Source organism: Molothrus ater, chromosome 11 (genome assembly GCF_012460135.2).
Source record: "Molothrus ater isolate BHLD 08-10-18 breed brown headed cowbird chromosome 11, BPBGC_Mater_1.1, whole genome shotgun sequence".
Taxonomy (NCBI): domain Eukaryota; kingdom Metazoa; phylum Chordata; class Aves; order Passeriformes; family Icteridae; genus Molothrus; species Molothrus ater.
The window spans coordinates 7,125,012-7,148,805 of NC_050488.2; the positions used below are offsets into that span (position 1 = coordinate 7,125,012).

The following is a 23,794-nucleotide window of genomic DNA, read 5'->3' on the forward strand; positions in this document are numbered from 1 at the left end:
GCCCCCGGAGCCCGCAGCCGCTGCAGCCGCGGGCGGTAACGATGGCCCGGGGAAATCCCCAGCGCATCCCCAGCGCCGGCGGGCACGGAGCGAACAGAGACCGGGCAGGCTGAGGCTGCTGCAATGCGGGACGAGCCAGCAACACGGGCCAGGCGAGCAGGGGGTGTGAGGGAGGCCAACCAGCGGCACCGGGCAGATTCACCAGGGACAGCTCCAGCTGTCCCCAAACACGCCATTTCAGCGGCCACACGTGCTGGCCGCACTTCTCCATCGGCCCCGCTGCGAGCGGGCGTGGCAAGGCGAGGTGATGCTGCCTTTCCTCTGCAGCTTTCTCCTCCTCCTCCTCCCTGGCCCACCAGGGACCCGGTGCAGGTCCCAGCGGGCTCATTACCTTGGTGTGGAGAGCAGAGCTGCTCTCTCTCTCTCACTCACACCTGCTGAGCAGCCGCTGCAGTGCCGAGTGCGGGGAGGCAGCGGCTGCGGGGCCAGCAGGGACACAAGCTGAGCACCTCCAAAGCCGGGCTCTCCTGACACAAGCTGAGCACCTCCAAAGCCAGGCTCTCCTGACACAAGCTGAGCACCTCCAAAGCCGGGCTCTGCTGACACAAGCTGAGCACCTCCAAAGCCGGGCTCTGCTGACACAAGCTGAGCGCCTCCAAAGCGGGCTCTCCTGACACAAACTGAGCGCCTCCAAAGCCGGGCTCTGCTGCCGGCAACACAGGCAGCAGGGGAGGGGAGCAGCTGCTTCCAGCGACCTTTGCAGTCTGGCAACTGCTCCTCTGCCAGCACAGGATCGTGAGTTTGACTGTGCAGATCAATCAAGAGGAGAAATCAAAGCAGTTAGGCAAGGACAGAGCCCAGCCTGACTCTGTCTTTCCACAAGGATCCCATATGTTCCCAGATGTGCTCCATGAGCTGGTAATGCTCTGGAGATGCATCACACCACTCAGCTTTCCAGATCTTTCTCTCCTGGGAAGCCAACTCCCCATCTGTACCACTGCTCTGCCCCCCCAGGTACCCCAAACCATACACAGCCCTGTGTAACACCACTGATGGTAGCACAGCAGACAAAGCTGCAGCCACCAGAGCTGCCCCAGATCCTCATTAGTGCCCTGAGACCTGGAGGACATCCCTCCTCTTCCCAGTGCTGATGCCCCTCCTCAAACTCTGGGTACCTGGAGGATGGGGAGGCCTTTGGGGAAGAATATCTACACCTCTGTCCCATTCTGCCCTTCCCCAAGCAGCCACAGCTTGCCATGGGCAGGCAGTGTACTCTGCCTGTGCAGCTCTGTCCCAGATACTGGTCCTGTGCCCCAGGGCACAGCAGAAAGCCAGAGCTGAGCCAATGCTATGGATCCCAAAGTAGCTATCCCCAGGAGACAGCTTTGAAGAGGAACTCCTGGGAGATGAAGGCAGTGGCTTCTTGGGGTGGCAGGACCTGGGCAGGACAAGTGAACTTGGCTCCTAGAGATGACGTGAGAGAGGAGGAGGAAGATGCAAGAACAGAGAGAAGCTGATGGCTGTTTCCTCCACTGTGAGCCCACAACATCTGGCAGCTCCTGCAGCCACAGCACCATTCTGTTTTGCTCATTCCTGTACTGAGAAGTGCCTGAGCAAGTCTTTCTCCACACTGACCTCTTGATAAGCTTTTGCCAACTCACGGGCTGGTTACTGAATCACTGGGAGGACCTTACCCCAAGCTGTGAATCTGCACAGCGTGAAGAGCAGAGCAGCTGGCCCCAGCAGATGATAGATATCTACCTTCCTGCATGTCAAGGACCTGCCATCAGCTCCAGGCAGAAATAAAGCCCTGAGTTAATGATAGCAACCAGCCATCCAGTAGCAGGGAAAAAATGCAGGTGTCCACACTGGGAATGAGGCCATTGTTTCCCTCCCTGCAGCCTTCCCAGGGTGTTGTTATGTTACATCCCTACAGAGTGGGAACAGAGCCTGTCAGCAATGCTGAATGAAGCCAACAGGCAGCTGCAGACAGGGCCACTCTGTGATCAGCCATGACACATTCTCTTCCTCCCCCAGGGCCAGGACACCCCTTCAGGTTTCATTTGAAAGGCAACAGCCCCCAGTGCCATGCTGGGACTGGGGCTCCCAGACCAACCACTCTCCCAGCTGTCTTAGAGCTCCATCTTTGACGTTCAAACAGCACCTCTGCTAAGTCCATCCCTGTGAGGAGAAGGGAAAGAGACACAGTAGCAACTTAAAATGTACTAGGAGATTTTCTGGTTGGTGGTGTGTGGAATGGGGGAACAGAAGCAGAAATTTCCAGGGGTTGTGTGATGCAAATGTGCCCATCCACGAGTTACCACTGATAAGCAGCCAGAGCCAGGGACGCAGAGCAGCTACTAACTTGCTGTTTCTACTGTACTGAGCTCTGTCACCCCTCTTCATCCCTGCAGGGTTGTTATAAGTCCTCCCATTAGCAGAAGATGCAGGTAAAACCATCTGTCTGTGGAGCAAGCACCTGGTGGTCATTGTACAAGCCGCCAAAAAAAAAAAAAAATCATTCCAATTACTCCATAGTGACAGCAAGACCCAGGCATCCTTCTGCTCTGAGCCTTTGAAATGTAAAGCCACGCTGTTTGGTGTCATTTAATTTGGAGCTCAGCCTCAGATCAGCAGAGCCTTGCTGAGCTTTAGGAGGAGGCAGCCATGCAAAACATACATGTGCAAGATTCAGATGTCAGTGGCCTGGAAGACAAGCATACTCCAAGCTTCATCAGTAACCCCATGTCAAGGCCCCAGCATCTCTCTTTTGCCATCCCAGTGCCAGAGGAGGCTGATTCTGTCCCAAAAGCTGTAGAGAGCCTTTGCTCCAAATCACTACTAGTTTCTCTCTGGTACCCAGGAGAGCTGACTTCCCATCATCATCTCCTCTCTTAGGAAGGTTTGTTCCTCTCCTCCGTACTGGAAGCACATTCTTCTCCAGACTATGCACCCAGCCTAGCAGACCTGGCAGGGCAGAGGCATCCTACCTAAGGGAGAGCTTGTCTCTGACAAACCCAGCAGAAATGCACCTGCTCAAGCCAGGTGTGAGCCTCTGCGTCCTCACACTCACCACAGCACTGACGAGCTCAAGAAAGGTGAACGTTGGGTGGGCTGGGGACAAAGAAATGGGTTGGACTAGAGGCACCATCAGGTGCTGATCCACTCTTGAGGGTAACAGGTACCTTCCATCTCTTACCAACACCAGGCACTGCACTCAATCCACAGAGGATAACCACTGGCTCATGCTCCCCAGGCAGACTGATCCCTCTGCCCACTGTGGTCTGACAGCAGGGGGACAAATGCCTTTCCTTGTTCCCATGCAATCAGAGAGGTGCCAGATGACCCACCCAGCACAACAGCCATGAAGACGAAGAGAGCTGCCATGACTTGTGGCTCACTTGGGATGGAGCAGGGGAAGCAGCTCAGGAAGCTTGGACATCCTGCCATGCTGCAGACCTCTATCAGCTGCCTCAGGGCAGTTCTGATCTGGAGTAATCCCTTCCAGCCCCAGGCAAGAGTGGTGGAGTTAGAAACTGTCAACATTTCTATTACAGGCTCTGATTTTCCCTGGTGTGGCTGAAGCACAGGCTGAAATCAACTGCCACATGCTGGAAAAGACACAAAAGGAGTCCTAGAGCTGAGGGCTCACAGGCACTCTCCAAAAGCCTGCAAGCCAATAATTAAGCATTGCTCAACCTTCCTTTTTCAAGGAGCTCACAGACCAGTCTGCAAACTGCTCTGGAGCCCTCAACAGCTGAGGCAGCTGGATACCATGAAGATGAACCCAGTCCTGGCAAATCCAGAAGAGTTCAGAGGGCCAGGATTTGGCAGCCTGTCGGGACAATCCAGGTTGTCCTGACAATAAACAGGCAGTGGGTGTTTGCTCCTCAAAGCAGGATGGGATATACTGGCTGTGAGTAGGTCTGCACTGAACCATTGCACCTCTCCATACCCTGCATCCACTCCCCAAAGGCTCTGATTCCCTGTGGATCTGGGCAGAGTGACGGCCATCAGGCAACAGCACAGAGAAAAGAAAAGCACATGCTGAGCCCATGAAGGCCTCCCCAAGATGTGAGCAGCTCCACAGAACTTCACACCTCTCACTCCACACCTGGCCTGCTGCCTCTGCCCAGGGCCACCAGCACACAGCAGCATCAATTCAACAGCATCCACAGGGCAGCAGCTGCTGCAGACAGGCAGAGCTGACAGAGCTCTGTGTGTGTGTATCTCCCTGTCAAACAAAGAGACCCTGAGGGACTTCCAGTGTGACCCTTTGCTTCAGAGCAAACAGCTGGGCTCTGCCACCTCACTGGTGCCCCAGCCTCTGGTGCAGCCCCAAAGCTGTGCCTTGCCTATGGCACACATGTTCTAGGCAGGAGGAGGAGGAGGAACTGATTTTGTTCTTTCATCCCTGTGATCCGATCACCACCCAACCTCGCGACTCATCCATCCATATTTTGACTCACTGCAGAAGGGAAATGTTTTCACTCTCCTGCCCTCCCCAAAGCGGGGCCTTTCCTACCGTTTTATACCTAACTAGAATTGAAAAAGTGCAAGTTAGTCATAGCACAATGGTCCCTTTTCTGGAGGTAAAAATGCCACTGCTTTCAAGTGTATTATCTGCCTGCTCCACAGGTTTCAAAGTGGGAGCTTCACAGCCAGGGAAACTGGGCCAACAGCATTTGTTGGAAAAGAGCAATATTTCTATGAAGCTGTTTCTCATTTGATCGGGTTCATTTTGCTATTTCTTAAGCCTGGCACAGCTGGTAAGGTCTGGCTCAGAGGACTATGGGGAAGAACCTGTCCAGACAAAACTCATTAGGACTGAGCTAAAATAATTGCAGAGAGGCAGATCAATCTCATCCTTGAATTAATTGACTAGCTGTCAAGAGGGGAAGACCCCAAGGTTCAGGACACTGTCGCTGCTGGAAAGAGCTGGACACGTCTCCAATGCCTGACAAAGAAAACCTTTTGAACCGATTGCATCCTCTGGGATTCTCTATAAATACATCTGGGGAGAGCATACGTACAGATCAAGTCGATAAAGAGATCTGACAGAAAAGCACTGTAGTGTTTTACTCTCCCTCCTTGCCCAAGGCAAACCATTTCAGTTCTTCCTCTTCCTTGGACAGCCGTATGAAGTATCCCCGGCTTCTCCCGTGATCATTAATCCTCGCTGCAAAGAAGAAGGGGAAGCAAATCTTTTGTCTGAGAAGATTCATCTCTGTGAGAATTTTGCAAGGTTGAGCAAGGCTGCTCTCCCAACTTTCCAAAGCAGCAGCTTGGGAAGGTGAGGTGGATTCCTACTCCCTCCTGGGACCAAAATGCCTCCAAACAGGACCACTGAGTGACAGCCAACAGGGGTCCAGGCCTTTGGCCATCAGGGATGCCCACACAGTTTGGCATGCATGGGAGGGCAGGCACTTGAAGTTCACTCTCTTTCCAGGAGCTGCCTTTGGAAATGTTCCTGAAAAATGAGCTGGGACAGCAATAGGGTCAAAATGCTGGATGTCACAGGAAAGTTCCCACTGTAGCAGAGATCTGGGGCTGATCTGCCAGCTGGAAAAGCCTCCACAGGAATGTGGTGGAGGCCCCATAGCCAGAGGCTTTCAAGATGCAATTGTGTGCTACATAACCACACCTTCTTTCTCATAAAAGGCTGTACCAGACTCTCTTTGCATGCTCCTTCCAACCTGGTCTGTTCCCATTTTGTGATCAATTAGAACTGGGAGGCCACAGTGGCAGGAGCCTGCATCCCATACCAGCTGCTTCCCTAGAACCAGGACTCCCCTGCCTGCTGCTAGAGCAGGCTCTTGCACAGAGTCAACAAAAAGTTGAGGAAAACCTGGGTGATTTCACACATGTCACAAGCTGCAGAGGCAGGGAAGGAGTCTTTTTAACTACCAAAACTCAAAGCTGGTCAGCAAACCTTTCCTGCTCAAAGCAGCAATACTGTCAGAGCTGCAGTTTGCACCTGCTCCTGTGCAAGAGCCAAACAGCAGAGCTGAAGCAGAAGCTGCACAGTTTGCTTGCAGGAGGAAAAATGTGTGCAGGCACAGGCAGCAGGAATGGCACCAGCACAGGCTGGGAAACCAGCACACACTGACTGGTGCACACCGACATGCCTGGCACAGGCAGCACTGAACATAAAGCATGGTCAGTGGTAATTCACAGCCTGCCTGCAAGGACCAGGGAGAAGGTGACAGCAGACGAGTAGTGGCCTGGGGCTGCCACATTCCTCTGGGGAAGGGACAGTGGGGCTGCCTGCTGCGAGTGGCAGGAGCCGTGACGCAGAGCCCCGGTCCCCATATGTTCCATTAGCCGCGCAGGAGGAGCGCAGTCCCTGCAGACACAGGTTAAACAGACCTGCCCCAAAGGCCCCACAGCACTGCAGAACCCTGCCCACCAAAGCCCCTTCACCTGGCTCAGCCCCCAGCCTGACCTCGTGGGCATCCTTCCCTCCCCTGCCCGCTCCACACTGAGGGCGAGGTCGCTCATGCTCGCGGGACAGAAACATCTTTGGGTGGTTTTGTCGCTAAAAATATTTAATAACTGAAAGTCGCTGCGAACGTGAGAACTGATGTGATGTGACATCCAGCTGGGGGGTGCCAACCAGCAGTAAGCAGGCAGCCTTGCTGCAGAGAGCCCAGTGAAAACCAGCTGTCAGTGCAGGTCAGCGAGAGATGAACGTGCCCACAAAGGCGCAGACACCCCGGGGTCCCTCTCTGCTCCCTGCTGTTGCATGTCACCTTTGGGACAGGCTGGAGCATCACAGTGCCCACCCCTCGCCTGCTCCTCCTGCCCTGCCTGAGATCCAGAGCTTCACTGCCTCCTGGCAGAGAGCACACACCAGCCAAGGGTGTTCTCCAGCACTGCACAAGCCACTCTGGTCCTTGTCCTCAACATCAACCAGGCTGGTGGACAACCAAGAATGGTCCATGAATAGTGCACAAGTCACATGCGACATGACCTACAGCCCAGCTTGGGACCATGCAAGGGCTCCCAACACACTTCCCCTGGAGCCTGTATCCTCACTCCAAATATATGACAGCCCACAGCCAAGCAGCCTGTCACGCTGTCAGCTCTGGTCTCGTCCCTGACATCAACAGAAGATGGACACATCAAATCCTCTATGACTCTCTAGGATTTTTTCCCCTGTTATTATTTGATGTGTGAGGATCGCTTCCCAGCAGTGTCAGGTAATCTCCTGACTTCCTGGGAACCCTGAAGACCTATACCCATGAGCACATGGGCTTAAACTGAGGGTCATCCCACCCAGCCAGGCAGCTGAGCCACCACCCCTTACCCCAGCACCCTCTTTAAGCAAATCGACTCCCAGAGTCACACTGGGGCATGGGAAAAAGGCAGGAGAAGGATCCAGGGCTCCATTTCCCAGAAAGCCACTGGCATATTCTGCAGGGTAACCCATTGATGCAAAGAGGAAGAAGAACATCAACTGGATGAGTCTTGCCAGACACGCATGATGAGACACTGAGGGCAGCAAATCCCCAGGTTGTAAGTTTTGGATAAAGGTATCCTGCTCCTCCTTCTCTCTAGAGAGATGGATATATGGCTTTGAGTGGCCCTGGCTCAGCAAGGGCTCCACCTTGGGCAGTAGTCTTCAGCCTCTGGTCCCGAGGGCTTGCAGGAGAGCCAAGGAGCTCACGAGGACAAACGAAGCTGTGGTCCAAGAACACAGGACTGAGCATCTGTTAGTAATTCCTGGGCCTCTGGAGGAAAATTCAGGCAGCAGTTGATTGGCTGATGCTGCCACTGTGATCAGCTCTCACGCACGTGCAGACTGAAGCCTGAGCTGCTCACACACGACAAGCTGGCATTTAAAAATGCTTCATGCACAGAGCCCGGAATAAATAAACTAAATCATCCAGGAGAAAGAATTTAAGTGGAAAAACATCCCAATAATTGAGCCCTTTTTGTAAATGTTTCATCATCTCCCAACCCCCAATCCCAGCCTCCCAACACAGCCAAGCAAAAGGATGGCCTTTAAAGCACAGACCACCTGGTATGGGAACACAGCTCCACAGACCTTTATTTAAAACTGCTGGGAGAAAAGGATTTTCAACAGATCTGAGCAAAGGCAGCAGGCTCAGCAGCGTGGTCAGGTGAGCCAGAGGGGAAAGAGGAGGTGCAGCCTCACAAGGGTGCTGAGGCTCAGCTGCCATAAAGGATCATTTAGGCTCCCAGCTCCCCCCAGCCAGAAGTATCCATGTTCTGGAGCTGTTTGGGGCACTAGGTAGGGGAGAAGTGTCTGACGGATGGCACAGATCCTGGATAGGTCAGCCAGGGGAAACCTCAGCAGCACCAGTGAGAAGGGAGGAGTGTTCACTGGGTATTTCTGCACTGAAATTAGGACAAAGTCAGACAACATGGGCAGAGGATGTGGGTGAAATGTTTGTTCTTCCATGACAAGATAAAACACATGGCTCGCAGGCCCAGATAACACACATTTCAACATGCTGAACTCCCTGCTGACAAGCTGTCCACATGTCAAAGGGTGATCTCTGGCCAGCTGGAGATGCTAAAAAGTCCCAGGAGAGACAGCAGCCTGTACCTGCCAACATTCAATGGGTAAATAACTGACTTGAACAAGCACAGACTGCCCAGGCAAAGTCAGCCAAGACAAAATACATGGATGGCTGCAACTGGGCCAGATCACCAGGAAGCAAAGGAGATCAGCATAATTAATGCCAACCAACACTCGTTTACAGCTGTCACATCCTGTTGGCAAACAGGATTTGTTTTAGTGGGGAGGGCGGGCTTGACTGATAAACAAACCAGCACTCGTGCCATTCAATCCAGCTCAGAGGAGATGCAGGACTTGGCATCGTTTCCCATCTTTAACTGAGGAACCACAACTCCATCAAAGGGCAGAGGCACGTGTCTGAAGTTGCTATTAGCAGGCTCAGATCAAACCCAGGACTGGGGGTCTGTGGCAGGGGACAAGGTCTCCACCAGGGATTCATGTGCTACAACAATATGACCATTACTGAAATAAAGCATCTGTTTGAGCTACTGACAAGTCACAGAACTTTCTAAGCTGAAAATAGGTCCAAAAGAGAAACCAGAAATTAAGGTCAGAAAATATGGAAAACATTGGAAAATGTGGGAACTTTAAAAGGTTTTTGTATTTAGCTTAGCAAAGAGAGAGGCAAGAGGTCACCACATCCTAAACTGCCATAGCTGACAAGGGGAGAAAAGCTTGCTCCAAGCTGATGGTCCAAGGAATAACACATTTCCCTGGCTGTAAACAGGAACAAGCCACATCTTTCCAGCACCTTGTGGAGCTCCTTTTATGGGGAGCTGAGGTGTGGAGGAACATGACAGCCTCTGTCAGGCAGGAGCCAACCTGACAGTTCCCAAATATTTCCTGGCATCACAGAGTCCATGCCAGCCATTCTTGCCTGAGATCTGCATTGTAAAGGAGTGATTCACAAGCCCATGGAAGTGGGAAACTTGTGATTACAGAGACCAGGGGAAGGAAAAAAGCTGAGAGTTTAGGTGAAGGTGGAAGATACCTTTACAAGACCATCCAAAAAGAGAAAACCCCAGTTTTCCAAGTCAGCCAGAGTCAGAGCTTGAGGTCAGTCAGCTGGTGCTCTGGAGGGTGCAAGGCAGTCAGGATGATATTGGCATCCACTTCCACATCTGTCTTGGCTGAAGACCACAAAACTGACCCAAAAAATCACAAAAAGAGGCCATGTTGAAGCAGGCACTTCTAGGGCTGTAGTAGGAGACATCTGCCAGCTCTGCCTTGGATGCAATTAGCCACCTCTCTATGCCAGAGGAGACCAACAGCCAGAGGTCCAAGCCCACCCACCTCGCAGCACCCACTAGGTGCCAGAATGGATGCAGAGAAATGCAGGGACAGACACACAGCCCACCACAGAGAGCTCATTATACCTAAAGCAGAAGAAACACTCCTTGAAATGGCAGGAGGTTACAGGGGAATAACCTGCTCCCAGAGCTGTCAGAAAGGGTCCCCACCAGAGAAGAGCTTTCTCCTTTGCTCCCAGGAGCTGGGAGTGCCTGGTCTGACAGGCAGCTGTGTTGTGGCACATCCCAGGAAAGCAGGGCATACCTGCCTGGAGGCAGAGAGAAGCAACATCAGAGGTTATTAGGGAGGAAATGCTTTTAAGGGACACTAAATAACCCCAGCCTATGCCTTAAATAACCCATGTTCAGAATAATGAGCCAGCAGCCCCTCCTGGGCTCCTCAGAAGGCAATTCTAGCCAGTAAGTCACTGCCATTCCAGGGGAAGGATGTCCTCTTACCTGCCAAGGATGGCTGCAGCCATTTCCCCACAGCTCCCAAAAGCCAGGCCTGCACCAAAAGTCTCACAGAAATGCCAGCTCCTGTGCTCACAAAAGCCAAGGGGGCAGAGATGCATGCTGCAAGGACAGCCTGGACATGAGACCTCCTGCTCCATGCCAGCTCATCTCCCTTCCACCCTTAATGAAAGGAGACTATCACCCTACTGCTCTTTTTAAATTCTTGTTATAAATTTATTTTTAACTTTTCCTGTCCCTCCAAAGCCACGGCAGAGTGGGAAACACAAAGTTCAGACTGCCAAAAGCCAGCACCACTGCACCCCCACTGCTGGGGAAATGTGAGCCACAAACATTCCTGGTAACTGCTGCACAGCACCAGCAAGCCCAGAGGGAGCCACAGGTCTCATCCACCAGCCTTTGGGACTAGATGTCCCCAAGTTAACCCCAGGGGATGCCAGGGAAGGCTGCTGGAGTGCCATCTGTGGTAAGGCTTCTTTCAAATCTGGCCCAGACTTTCCCTCCCCAGCTCTCACTGCCCTGTTCCCTCAGCTGGACCCCAAACCCTCAGCTCCTTTGCCCAACATAACCCCCTCCAGTCCCCTTCTCCTCCCATTCTTCTTCTCTGTTTTTCAGCATCTCAAAAGCTTTCTCCACCCTCCCTCCCCACCTTGCAACTTTCTTCCTGCCTCCTTCAGCTCCCTCTCCATCCCCAGCTCTCCCACACCTTCTTTCTAGGACTAGGCAGCCATGTCATCCTCCCTCCACTTCAGCTAATTCCCTCTCTCCATGGGAGCCAGCATTTCATCCCTGCCACTGAGTCTCCTTTCATGCCTCATGGCTTTTGCCTTCCGACCTCCTGAGATGGGAGAGCTGTGAGGGACCTGCTCTTGGCAGGCCTGACCCCCAGCTCTCATTAACAGCACCTTTCCCAAAGCAGGCACACAGGAAATAAATAAATAAATAAAGCAAATCTGTCTCGCTGCTCTCTCGGGTTGCTTAAGGGAGTTGGGCTCGGGGGTGGGATGAAGGATGCTATTTGGAGAAGCTGTCTCCATGGCAACCCCCATTCCCACCACCGAGCGGGCACAGGTCACCTGTTTCCATGAAAGTTTCCCCCTTCCCTCCCCATCCCTCTATCCCAGGAAGTGCCAGCGCAGCCCCAGGGGTGCAGAGAGTCCAGGCTGAGGGAGAAGCAGCAAAGACACAGAAGCAGCAGGGATGCTGCTGGCACGGCTGCAAATGACCTCCTGAGTGCCCTGTGCCACACTGGAGAAAGGCAGGGCATCCCCAGGGTGCAGTGTGCAGGGAGCAGCAGCACCCACTCCCCTCTGCCCCTCCCAGCATGGCAAATCCACCCTCCTCCTGCCTGTGCCCCCACAGTCAGTGCCAGACGGGCAGGGGGCTGATCCTGAGTCCTGATCCCATTGTGCTGCAGGACATTCAGACAGACACAGGCACCCTGACCCCTGTGCTGCTGGGACCGGGGCAAGATCAAAATGTGTCCCCTCCCTCTGCAATTGCCTGTGGGTGTCTGTTTCCCTATGATTTCAGTTATTGTAAATGGAAATGGACTGCTCCCATGACACACTCCCAGGTGCTCCCAGAGCAGCCCGTGGTTCCCTTTTGAGCTCTAGCAGCTCCATTTCCCATGTGACAGATGTGCTGCTGGGCCCTCTCCCCAGCTCAGGCAGCCTCAGCCCGGTGTCTCCGAGCACTCCCGCGGCCAAGCTGCCGCTGCCGCCCGCTCAGCCCCCTCCACGCACGCCCGCCACAGGGCTGGCAGCACTGCCTGGTGCCCCCACAGAGAAACGGGCACAGCTCCAGCAGGAGACACAGGATGGAGCCAGAGGATCAGAACAGGGGACTGGTTCTGCTTTCCACAATGGGGGCAAGCAGCAGTGCTGGTGTCACCTACTGCCAGCACTAATGCACGCTCCCCCAGTAGCAGCGGGCAGCTCTCTGCAGCCAGGGTGGACAAGAGGGTCGGCAAAGAGCCCCCAGCTGAAGTTCCAGGATTGGCACCCAGGCAGCCATGCTGCAGCACAGCGCAGGCTGGAGGGATTCACACGGTTCCCCCACAAGGCTGGGAGTTTCGCCAGGAAAAGCAAGTTTATAAATAGTGTGTTTCAACACGAACAAACCAAAGCGTCAGAACTCGACAGTCAGATAAGCCAAGGCTGAGCATGGCCCCTCCACAGCATCCTCCCCCACTGGGAAGGACAGTCCCTTCCCTCCATCATCCAGCTAGCCAGGACCTTCCTTGCTCTCTGGAAAGCCTGCATCTGGAGGTGTCTGTGACAGATGTGCTGCTTGGGAACACCCTTGCCACAGCTGCTCTGGCAGCCAGAGCAAAGCAGCAGAGCTGGCTTCAATAGGACCACAAGCAGCAGGGATGGCCACTCGGGGCAAGGGCGAACACAGCCCACAGCAGCCAGCTGCCCAGCCAGGGCCAAGACCCACAAATTTCAATGTATTGCTTTAAAGAAAGTTTTCATAAGCCTGCAGGCCAGAAAGTTCCTAACTTCTCCTCCTGTTCCTGAAGAAGACAAGCTGTCCCACTGGTGAGGCTGGCACTCAAAACAGAAGTTCCATAGCACGAAGCATTACACCGAAGGGCACATACCTGCCAGATCCTAACAACAAGAAAGAAACTCAAGGGGAAAGTCAGCTTTTATCTCTGCGTTAAGGAGAAAAACAGCAAGTTATTAGACAAGAACTTGTTTCTCATAAACACAAAACAGCAGAAAAGACACCCCTGTGCCTACCAAGTGAATGGAAGGACATCCCTGCTGGGGAACTACCTGCCAGATTGCAAAAGGAGGAGATCTTGATGGTAGTGCCCAAGGGAAAATATCAAGACATGGCACGTCAGAGCAGCCCCATCAGCTGTCAGGAAGAGAAGCCTCTGACAGCCCACTGAACACAGGCACGCTCCTCATGCCACACTCGCTTACCTTGATGTAAGTGTCAAGGGCTGGGTGGACACGGTTGACTGCCAGATGGATGGACAACGGTGTAGTGAAGGGGAAGGTCGCCATGACCACGTGGCTGGGAGCAGGGAAGCTGAAGATCTTGAAGCCATACTTCTGGAACCGTTTGATCTGCTCCTCTGACGGCTTCGCGTCTCCCTCGCTCAGGATGCGGCCTATGGCGAAGCGGCACTTCTCTGGAGACACCTGATGGAAGGGGACAGACAGACAGCGTCAGAAGAAGACAGAGGCTTGGAACTGGCCAAAACCTCAGCTTGCTGAGGTTGGAGGCAGGAGATTACCATAAAGCAGTAAAAGCAATGGCCCGGTATGATCAGGCATACCAAAGCAGGTGCCCGGTCCTAACCCAGGCTGATCCAGGCCTAAATCATCTACACTCCTTCCAGCCTAAATGCACAGCCCAGTGGGGAAGGTGCTGCTCCTCTCCTTGGAGGGCAGAGGGACTTGCAGCAGAGAAGAGCTAAACCCCACCAAGATGCTCACTCAAACCTGTCCCAGGTGACAGTCCCTGCAGGAAGTGTCTCTCCTGATCCCACATCAGACACCTTCCTATCAACAACTTGTCACAGCCATCCCCTTCTGCAGGACACCCCTGCAGCTCAGGGAGGGGGCTTAGAGATGTGATCCCAGCTTGCCTGGTTTGCCCCCACTCCACTCCTGAGGAAGTCCCCTGCAGCCATGTGCACATGCCACCAACCACCATGGGCCACTGGCACTAAGCTGGAGAGAAATCCAGAGGCTCCCAGGTCCTTCCAAGGTAGGCACACCCAGTATGGCAGTTTTGGGGTAGGGAAACTGAGGCAGGTAAGACCTGCATGCAGTCACCCAACTGTTTGCAATAACACAAAGAGAAATATATTCACTTCTATCCTGAACCCCAACAACAGAGGAAACCTAGAGCATGCTCTCTTTACAGATTTGAGGATGCCTCCCATTATGACAGGGGTGCAGCCCAGCAATGGGGGTGCTCAAAGCCCTGCCACCAGCACAGTGATGACCCACAGGACTCCAACCATCTCTACACTAAAGCTGACCCAGGCCACAACTTTCATTTCTAGTTTTCAACAGAATCCCACAACTTGAGTTCAAGCTTACCCACAGCCCTGGGCAGGAATGTGGGAGGGGGCTGGACAACATAGCCACTTTCCCTGATATAACCTAGGGGCACAAAGGTGTAACAAAACTCTCACAGGGACGATGTGAAGCAGACAGAGGATGCACCAAGGCCAGTGTTTTACAGGTTCCCATCCCCATGCAACACCACAAGGGGATCTGTGCTCCCTGATCTCATCCCTAACTCTGCTGTACTAAAGCCCACCAAAGCTTCCTCCCGCAGTGTAATCACCCTCTCTTCACTCCCTGCCCTGCCTTTCCCTTAAACACCTTCTGATGTCGCAGGGCAGGACCATTCCAGAGAGGGAACACGAGCAGATGTAAGTGGAAGGAGGACAGCAGCCTGCGGAGCAGCATCCACCAGGCTGGGGACAGTCACAGCTCGCTCTTGCCCTCCTGTGCTGCAAGAGGGAGCTGCAGACAGGGCTGTGCCCAGCATCCATCACTGCTCCGGGCACGAAAGGAGAAGCAGATCCACCCCAAAGACAGCAAGAGGCAGCCATAAATGGCATCCCTGGGAAAAGAGCCAGATGAAACAAGGAGATATGGAAATCTAGATTAAATTCCTTTAAACATTCAATCTCCATTTATGTCCTGAGCAAAGACAGCTCAATCCCAGCCCTGGAGCAACTGTCAGAGGGACCAGAGCTGCTGGAGTGGGCAGCAATGCTGGGTTAGGCATGTTTGCTTCCTCCCTCCTCCTTTTACCTTTCTTTTTCACAGCATGTAGCTCCACAGACATCTTTCCAACGGTAGCAGCAAGGCAGATTTGCCTTCTTGGAATGGAACAGGAAGGAAAGGGAAAGGGAAAAAGGAAAAAGGCTCCATTTAAAACCAGCCTTTCCCTAACAGATTTGTCTATTCCAGTAGACAGGTGCTGATCAAAGCCTCTGGTCCCCCAAGCATCCTGACAGAGGAGTTCTGGAAATTATTGCTTAACCTATTCATCAGCTTTGCCAGTTGGAACAAAGCCTGTTTCTGCATTCACAGAGCATTTTGGTCTTATCCATCCAACATTTGGGCACGGGCTTGTGGCTGAGCACATGGACTGCAGGAAAAGTCCCTGGCATGTGCCCACAGCTATATGTAAGCAGGAGCTTGGCTGGAGCTGAGCACAAACCCACCCGCCACATCCACTCCTTGCTGAGGAGTTATTTTTGCTCCTGACAGAGGTGGAAAAAGGAGGGAGAAGTCCTCTGGGCTGCTAAATATTAAATAAAAAGGAAAAAAAAAGAAAATTAAATTAATATTAATCTCGTCCATTAAAACACATAAAACATGGCTGGCAGGGTTTTGGCAGCACTCAGGGAGCATCCTTGTGTGAATGTTGGGAGAGCCAGGAGTCAGCAGGGAGCCCCAGGGATGCTGGTGGCAGTGGCTGCCCTGAGGACTGGCATGACCCTGAGGCAGCCCCCATGCTCCAGGCCATGGGGCTCCCCCCAGCCCCACTCCCAGCCAAGAGCAGCATACTGCTGCTGCTCTCCAGCTCAGCATTCCCATCCTTTCTCCTAGCCAGAGCTTCCTTTGACCATGAGCCCACCAGCACAGTAATTGCCACATGGCACTTGGGGGCCACCAGCCCCTTCCTGTCCCAGTGTTGGGGGCATCAAACCCCCAGGAGCCATGGCTGGGGTGGATGTCTGGCCAGAGCCCTCCAGTGCTCCACCCCCAACACCACAGGACGCAGGACTCAGCCAGCACCTTCTGCTGCCTGATGACAAAGGTCTATTTTTAGAGACAAGTCAACATCCGTGGCAAGTGGCCAGCTCTGGGCGGGCCAGCTCTGCCAGAGGGTGCTTCACCGAGGTCAGCAGAGCACTGAGAATGAGGAGGAAGAGGAGGAAATCATCTCTTCCTCCCAGGGGAAAGGCAGCCTGGGTGAGCAATCCCACCCTGTGGAACCTCTGGGAATGAGGAGCCAGCAGTGCTCAGCATCTCCCAAGCCATGGTGGCTCAGTGGATACGAGCACCCAGGGAGCCCCACAGGACACTGGGGTGTCTGCACCCGAGCCAGCACATCAGGTACAAGCACTGCAGTCTCCAGCCAGGAGACCAAGCCACAGCTGGCCCTTTCTTCACCTGCCCAGAGGCAAGAGAACCATCTGCCCAATCTCACTCCCAGCACCCTGCCTGGCCTGACCTGCCTGTGGGTGAGATGTGGATCTCTGTGGGGAGCCAAAGATCAGCATGTGGAAGGTCCCACCAGCACCCCAGCTGCTCCAGCAGACCAGGGCTGACACTGTGCCTGTGGATGGCAGACAAGGCTCCTGTCACTATGCAGAGCTGCAGGCACTGCAGCTATACCCTGCACAGCCCCCCTGTGCCCCAGCCACCACAGTGGCTACAGGGACAGGAGGCTCAGGCCAGTGTCACCTGCTCAGTGTCATGAGCAAAGGCAGCTGGTACAGAGAAGGGCAAGGTCCGTGGGGCTGCCTGCCAAGCCTTGGAGGGCAGGTTAGACTCTTGCACAAGGAGGAACAGTTGGCTTCCAAAACCTGGATGGCCACCAGAGACAAGGCCTGCAGCCCCACTGCCTTCTCCAGCCACAGGGTGAAGGCAGAGACGCAGCAGGTGCAGGAAGAGGAGAAAAAAAGACAAGACCTGGAAGGGGAGGCAGTTTGACTGTGTATTGACAGCCCAAATTTTCAGGGTCAGGTCAGAGTCACTCCTTCCTAGCCTCACCTGGTGCTACCAGGGAAAGAAAGCATTCACTGTGCCAGCCAGGGCAGGAGTTAGCACAAATATCCTTATCAGTATCCATGAGCCAGTACAATACAGGCTTTTACTAGCCCAGGCTTTAGCAAACAAAGAGCCAAGGCCCTTGATACAATGTCAGCTGAAAGGCTGCAAGGCAACCACAGGCATGTGCACATCACATCCCTGGAGCAGGACAGCACTGGGAATGGACACTGAGCCCTCCCACAGCACTGACTGCCTGCTCTGTGCCCAGAGACCACGGCAGAACAAGCAGCACCATCAGGATTCTCAGCTCCAGGTGAGACCCTCAACACAAGGACACAAATTAGTGGCAATGAAATGGCCACTCTGACCACATGGGCACCATGGCTCTAGCTCCAAACATGACACTTCCTCCAGACAACAGTGTCCAAGCATGCCTAGTCAAACCCTGCCTCTCCCCAGCTCATCCTAAAGAGAGAAGCCATCCTTGCCATCATCCTTCCCAGGCCAGGAAGACGCACCACGGTGTCTTCTCTGCCTCCCATGATCCAGGTAGGTAGAGACAAGTCAGGGCACCACAGGACACGAGGTGGCTGAACACAGCAGGCTCCTCCGTCCACAGCCAAGCTCAGTGCTTTCTCACCTCCAATATCTTCCTGTCACAGCTCACTCAGCACTATGTTTTCATGGGCAAGTTCTTTCCTCAAAGCAGGTCCAATCCTTGGGAGAACCATCTTGCAAGCAACAAAATAAGGTTTCTAAAACAGGACAGACACCCCCAGAGCAGAAGCACTGGGTGAGAGCTATCAGCCTGCACCAGCCCCCAAACATGAGCCCAAGCACACATGCACAGCTGCTGGCCACTCTTTTGTCCCTCCTCCCCACGGATTCCTCCACGGTCACACAAGCTACTGCAGAATTACCAGGGAGCCAGGCTGTCTGCCCCAGACAAATGCCCACATGCCATTATTTGGAAACCCCCGAGTCATTCAGCATCAGCAGCCAGGTTCCACCCCCCCAGCAAGTTCTGATGCACTTTTGTTTGTTCCTTGTCTTTAACTGTTCCCATGGAGTACTGGGCTCTGGTTGGCAGCCACCAGGCAGTGTGCTTTCTGCTCACCTCTCAGCCCAGGAGCATCATGGAGCAACTGTTTCATCAGACAGGAGCCCTCAGCACGCAGCACCTGAGCTTTCAGTAAGAACTCTCAGGGGATGGAAGAACTACAGGGAAGCTCAGAAACACATGAGAACACTAGAAACAAGAGAAGGAGTATGGATGAGAACAGACCGAGCTTTTGAGAAGCGACCATCTGCTTTCAACCACAGAGCTGCAAGTCCAGAAGGAGCCTTGGCTGCACTTCCAAGGAACATGCCAAGGAATGCCTCACCTTGGGGTCGTGAACACTGGTTTCTGTTCCATAACCAGCTCTGTTATCCTGCTGATACCCTGTTCAGCAGAGGCTATCAGAAGATACCAAGCTTTGCTCACCCAATGCCTTTCAATCAGGATTATGCAAATCCTGATGCAAATTTCAGGTGCTTTTCCCCACACAGGGTGCTCTGTAGATCTGGGAGACCTTGTGAACCCCAGTGCTCCCCTAAAGAGAATGAGCTGCACGTGCCTGAAACACATTTAGGGAGCATCCTGAGAGCGTGCTGGGCACACCTTACCGTGTGGGGGTTGTCATAGTAGACACCGATGGAGCAGAGCTTCGAGGAGATGCTGCAGCCGTCCGTGAAGAGCTGCCCGGACTCTCCGTACGGGCCCACCCTGAACTTGTAGGCCAGAGTCATGCTGCCCACAGGGGGGGAGCCAGCACTCACAACCACCTCAGTGAAGAGCCCCGAGTAGACGACGAAGCCGAAGACGGTGAGCAGCAGCAGCACGACCAGCGCTGCGATCAGCCCCAGCAGCACCCAGTCGGTCATGATGGACACCTGGTGCACCATGGCTCCTCAGGCACTGGCAGCAAGAGCAGAGGAGAAAAAGAAGGGCAGTCAAGCTCCCACTTGGGCAAAGAATTGCTTTCTAAAATGATTTATTTGCAGCAAAATGCGCTCTCTTGCAGTTGTTCTTATGTGTGAAGCTTAACAGAGTGGAAGTCCTCCAGAAGCCTCCTGTATATTAGTGGTACATTGCATCAGCCTGTTCCAATTGGTCACCAGGTACAAATTATATTGCTTCAGTGCCACTTGGGAATGAGGTGGTTTGGAAGGGAAGACAGAGAGGCATCATCTCCAGCTCCTCAAAACTGTTCAAATCCAGTTTTGTATCCAGGAGAGACCAAAAAACCACCCTGGGAGCCTGCATCATGCAACAAATAACAAATACACAGCACCGGGTTAAGGATCAGGGAATCATAATAAAATAATTTATCATTTATGGGTATCAGGCCCACTCCAAGCAGGGCAGCCCCTTTGTCAATACATCCAGAAGCCCAGGCCTTCCTGCCATGATCCAAATGAGGACCACACCAGTTCAGATCCAGATTCAAGCACCCAGCGAGGCTCAGAGGAAGCTGAAAACACAGCTAGAAAAAGCATTTCCAACACAGGTACAATGAATTACTGGTATTCTTTTTAGATGGCTTTTTTTAAACTAAAATAGTTTTTATAACTTCAACAAGGGCTTCCTGTTTTGTTTGGCATCTTTTCTCTTGTGCTGACTGTGGGACACAGCAGCCTGGTGAATGCCTCCTGCTTGTTTTCACCCACCAAGTGCAACCACTCTGGGGAGTTGCAATCCAAACCATTCCAGCAGAGTTGTTTGTGTTTTATACTCCCTTGAGACACAGCTCTGGTCACACAGGGAATGGTTGCGATGCTCCCCTGGGACTTTCACAGAAGGTAGGTTTGGAAGTGAGCGCTGAAGTAAACAATCCACCTTTACCTCTCTGTGTTATAAACACACTCTGTCCACAAAGTGTCGTTCACCGAGGCTGCTGCTTGTTCACTCAGCTTTACAAGAGAAAAGCCACATCCTGGTAGGAAGCGCGGGCGGCTCTGCTTTGGCCCAGCAAGCAGATACACGGCAAAACCAAACCGTGCTGAGCCCAAACTGGGGCCGCGCTCCTGGGCCAGGCACCATCTCACACCATGACCCCACTCACCTGAAAAACCAGCTCAGCCCAGAAATGCTTCAAGACATCTGATCCACTGGGGTGCAGGATCTGTGGCGCTGCAGCAGGAAAAAATAAGGATCATTGCTTCCTCTCAAACTCAAATAAGGATCAAACTTCCTCTCAAACGGGACCAAAGGCAACACAGCTGCGGCAGTGTAGCCAAAAGGCGCCCGGTCACCTCGGACCTGCTCCCCGCAGGAGGGGTGTTCCGAGGACAACCTGCTCCTGCAGGACCTCGCAGGCCAAGGTTTCTTCCCAAAACTCTGCGGCTGAATGCACGGGCACCGAGAAACATGGAAACGGGAAAGGAACGGTGAAAGAGGACGATGTCCTGCCTCGGTTGGGTGTCCCAGCCCGGCCGCCGCAGGGACACCTGAGCCGCGGCCGGAGCCGCTCCCGGGTGCCCTGGCAGCAGAGAGCTCCCGGAGGGATTCACCCGCTCCCGCAGCGCCTCCGCTCCTCCCAGTAACCAACACAGACCCGGCACTTCAATCACGGCCCCGGTGATTCCCCCGAGCTGCCAGCCCCACGCCCAGCCCCAGGGCCCTGATGGCAGCCGCCCCAGAGGAGAGCAGGGTATTTTTGGCTGTTCTTCCCGGTTCCCGTGGCTCGTTCCCCGCCGGCACTGGCAGGCACTGCCGGTTCCCCCCAGCCCTCCTCACGGGCCGGGGATGTCACCTCCCCTTTCCGCCCGGGATGCCGACCCTCCCGGTGCCCGTGCCCGGCCGAGGGTGGGGGTCTGCCCGAGCGGCCCCGCAGTCCGGCCTGCCTGCCGGGAGCCTCGGCCCTGGGCCCCGCCTGCCCGCAGGCAGCGCCCCTCGCATCGGCACCGGTGCAGCCCCCGCCACGGGTGTGCCCACCGCCGGAGCGCTACGGGACCCGGCCGGCGCCCTCCGGCTCCAAGCAGGCCGCAGCCTGAGGGGACCGAACCGGATCGGCGCGGCGCTGCCCGCCGGGCCCTGCGGATCCCCGCAGAGCCGCCCCCGCCGCGGTGCCGGGCGGGGTCCCCGGGCACCCCTCGCGCTCTCACCGGGGCTCCCGGCGCGGCCGGCCCGGAGCGATCCCGGCGCCGCCCCGCCCCGCCCCGCCGCCAGGGGGCGGCTGCGCGCCGGGCCTGGGGGCGGGGCCGGCGGGGTGGGTGGGGCGTAGGACCGCGGTACCAGCTGGATGGGCGTGGCTTCCGGCGGGGGCGGGGCCTGGGCGGGGCAGCCCGAGGGTTTGCGCGCCCCGCGGGGAGTGCGCCCTCTGGCGGACGGGCGCCGGCACGGCCCGGCCTCAGGGGGGGGCTCGATCCCCCCCGAGGCTCCTCACAGCTCCCGGCTGCTCCCCGAGCCTTCCAGCGCCTCCCCGGCTGCCCAGCCCTGCAGCCCGGGAGCCCCTCCCTGCGCCGAGCAGGAGGGTTGTGGATGGAGGGCTCTCCTCTCCCCTCCCCTCCGATCCCTGCGCCCTGCAGGGCACTGCTGATCGCCAGCCAGCGCCGTGTCCTACAGCCTGCCGGGGCTGCGGCAGGTCCCTGCCGGCTGAGCCGCGCCTCAGGCTCCCCGCGGCCTGGTGAGGAGCCCCCGGTGAATGGGCCCTTCCTTCCCGACCTCGGGCGCTGGGCGAGCAGGTGCCCTGAGCCTGCAGCCGAGTCACGGCCCTGAGCACACGGCCTGGCCTGGCCGGTCCGGGCAGAGCTGCTCTGCTGCACCCAAACCCTTCCCAAGAAACACAGAGAGGGTTTGCAACAGCTGCTCACAGGTTCCATCGCTGGGGCTGTTGCAACCTGGCAGAAACATCTTGGCTTCTGCCTGTGCTTGGGTTTTCCCACTGCCCAGCTGGAAGGAAAATCAGCCAGGCATCTCAGACAGCACTGCCCAACAAGGGGAGCACCAGGAGGGCTAAGGAGCAACCTTCTCACCTCTACACCTCTCTGAACTGTCTTCAGCCTCTTCAACCCTCCTAGCAGGGAAAGTTTGCTCTACCTTGGTCCATGAGCCACCTCCAGATGCAGTAACAAGGAGCAGTGGAGTTCGCTGTGGCCTCTCCTGATGTGGTTTCACATCCATTTCCCTGCATCCCAACCCCCCTCACTGGGGCTGATTTTTTTTTTTTTTTTTGTTTTGGCCACTGCTTTTCACCAATGTGCTCATTTATGAACAGCAGTGTGAAATACTGCAGTACTTCAATACTTGCCTTTCTCCAGCAGCTTCCTTGTGAGGATCTCAAGGCTTTCCATAAACTGAAATTAGTTAGACCTCAGAGGGCCTCCTTGTATTTGACATTATAACTCTTTTGCATCTGGAAGAAAATATTCCAGCTTGGTTACGTGTCTTGCCTGGAGCCATGCAGTGAATCACTGGCAAGAAAAGGAACAGAACTCAAAAGCCCTGCAGCTGCCAGCTCTGGCCATCAGACACCTCTCCTTCCTCCAGCCTCAAAGTTCTTTAAATCTGCACACATTTAGTACATAATGCATACATTTCTCCATTACAACAGCAAACACTAAAATTTGGGTCTCATTTAACAGCTCCATGCCTTCACTCTGAACCAGAACGTTGTGGGGAGGTGAGGCAGGTAAAATGTGCTCTCCAGCAGGGCCCTGTGTGTCAGGGTATGGCAGGCACTTGGTCTCAGCAGATTTGTTTGAGCCCTAACATCTCTAACAGGGGATGCAGATCAGCCTGTTCTCATTTGAATGCTAAGTGGCAGTCAGAAGTGGAGGTGGGTTGTGAGCAGAAGCAGATGTGGGTGAGCTGCCCCACCTCTCAACCTCCAGCCAACATTTCTCCATCTTCTGTAGCCTCTCTATGGAGGGACTCCAGCTTCATCCCAGCATTAGCAGGCAGAAATGATGCTCAATAGGGCAGTGACCTCATCTGACTCCTGCAATACTCCACATTGTCTCAGCAGGGTACCTGTGCTGGGATATTTAGCTCAGCCTTGGCCCAGTCCTTGGCTTTCCAGTTCTGCTCACACCTGCTGGACCCTCCATCCTCTGCTCCAGGATAAGATACTTCGTTGTCCTTCCTCTCTCAGTTGCCTTCACCTGCTGGACAAGGTGAGCTGAGCTTTGCAAAGGTCACTTGAGGTGTGCAGTAAGCAAATAGATGTGATAAGGATACTGATCACCTTGGGAACATGGCAAAACACAAAGGGCTCTGACTAACTCTGCATGGAAATACCCTCCCTAGAGGGGCAGGCAAGAGGCCAGAACAGATCACACAGCCCTGAGGAATTTCCATCAGCACAGACACAGATGGGCTCCACTCCCAAGTCCTTCCTGGAGGCCCATAACAGCAACTCTGCATTACTCTTGATCAACCAAGACTGGCACTTTGGTCCTTGAAATCGAAGGAGACCATCAGTTGTGGGGAAAACTGGAAGGAAGGCAGCACAGGCACATGGAAATGCTCACCTGGTAGGTCCTCTTCAGAGGAGAGACACTGTAGAGGGCAGGGGCTGTGCTGGCAGAGGGCAGGACTGGGCTGTGTGGACAGAGTGAGGGCACAAAGGGCTGGTTGGGTGCTGCTTGGTCCAGCGTGCCAGGACCAGGGAGTGGCTCACTCAGTAAGGTTTTGGCCACTGGCCTCCCTAAACACAGGGTTAGTGGTGCTG

At 54.6% G+C, this 23,794-nt stretch overlaps 1 protein-coding gene across 1 annotated transcript in view; it reads right to left on the reverse strand.

The window, feature by feature from the left end:
- The window catches only part of TEX264 (testis expressed 264, ER-phagy receptor), a 39,395-nt gene extending 18,082 nt beyond the window's left edge, over positions 1 to 21,313 (reverse strand). The window contains exons 1-4 of the mRNA XM_036391266.1: positions 21,228 to 21,313; positions 20,186 to 20,253; positions 18,747 to 19,038; positions 13,248 to 13,469 (exon numbers count right to left, since the gene is read on the reverse strand). Coding sequence (XP_036247159.1) covers positions 13,248 to 13,469; positions 18,747 to 19,025 — 501 coding nt within the window. The 5' untranslated portion in view covers positions 19,026 to 19,038; positions 20,186 to 20,253; positions 21,228 to 21,313. The remainder of the gene's footprint in view (positions 1 to 13,247; positions 13,470 to 18,746; positions 19,039 to 20,185; positions 20,254 to 21,227) is intronic.
- Positions 21,314 to 23,794: the final 2,481 nt, after the last annotated feature.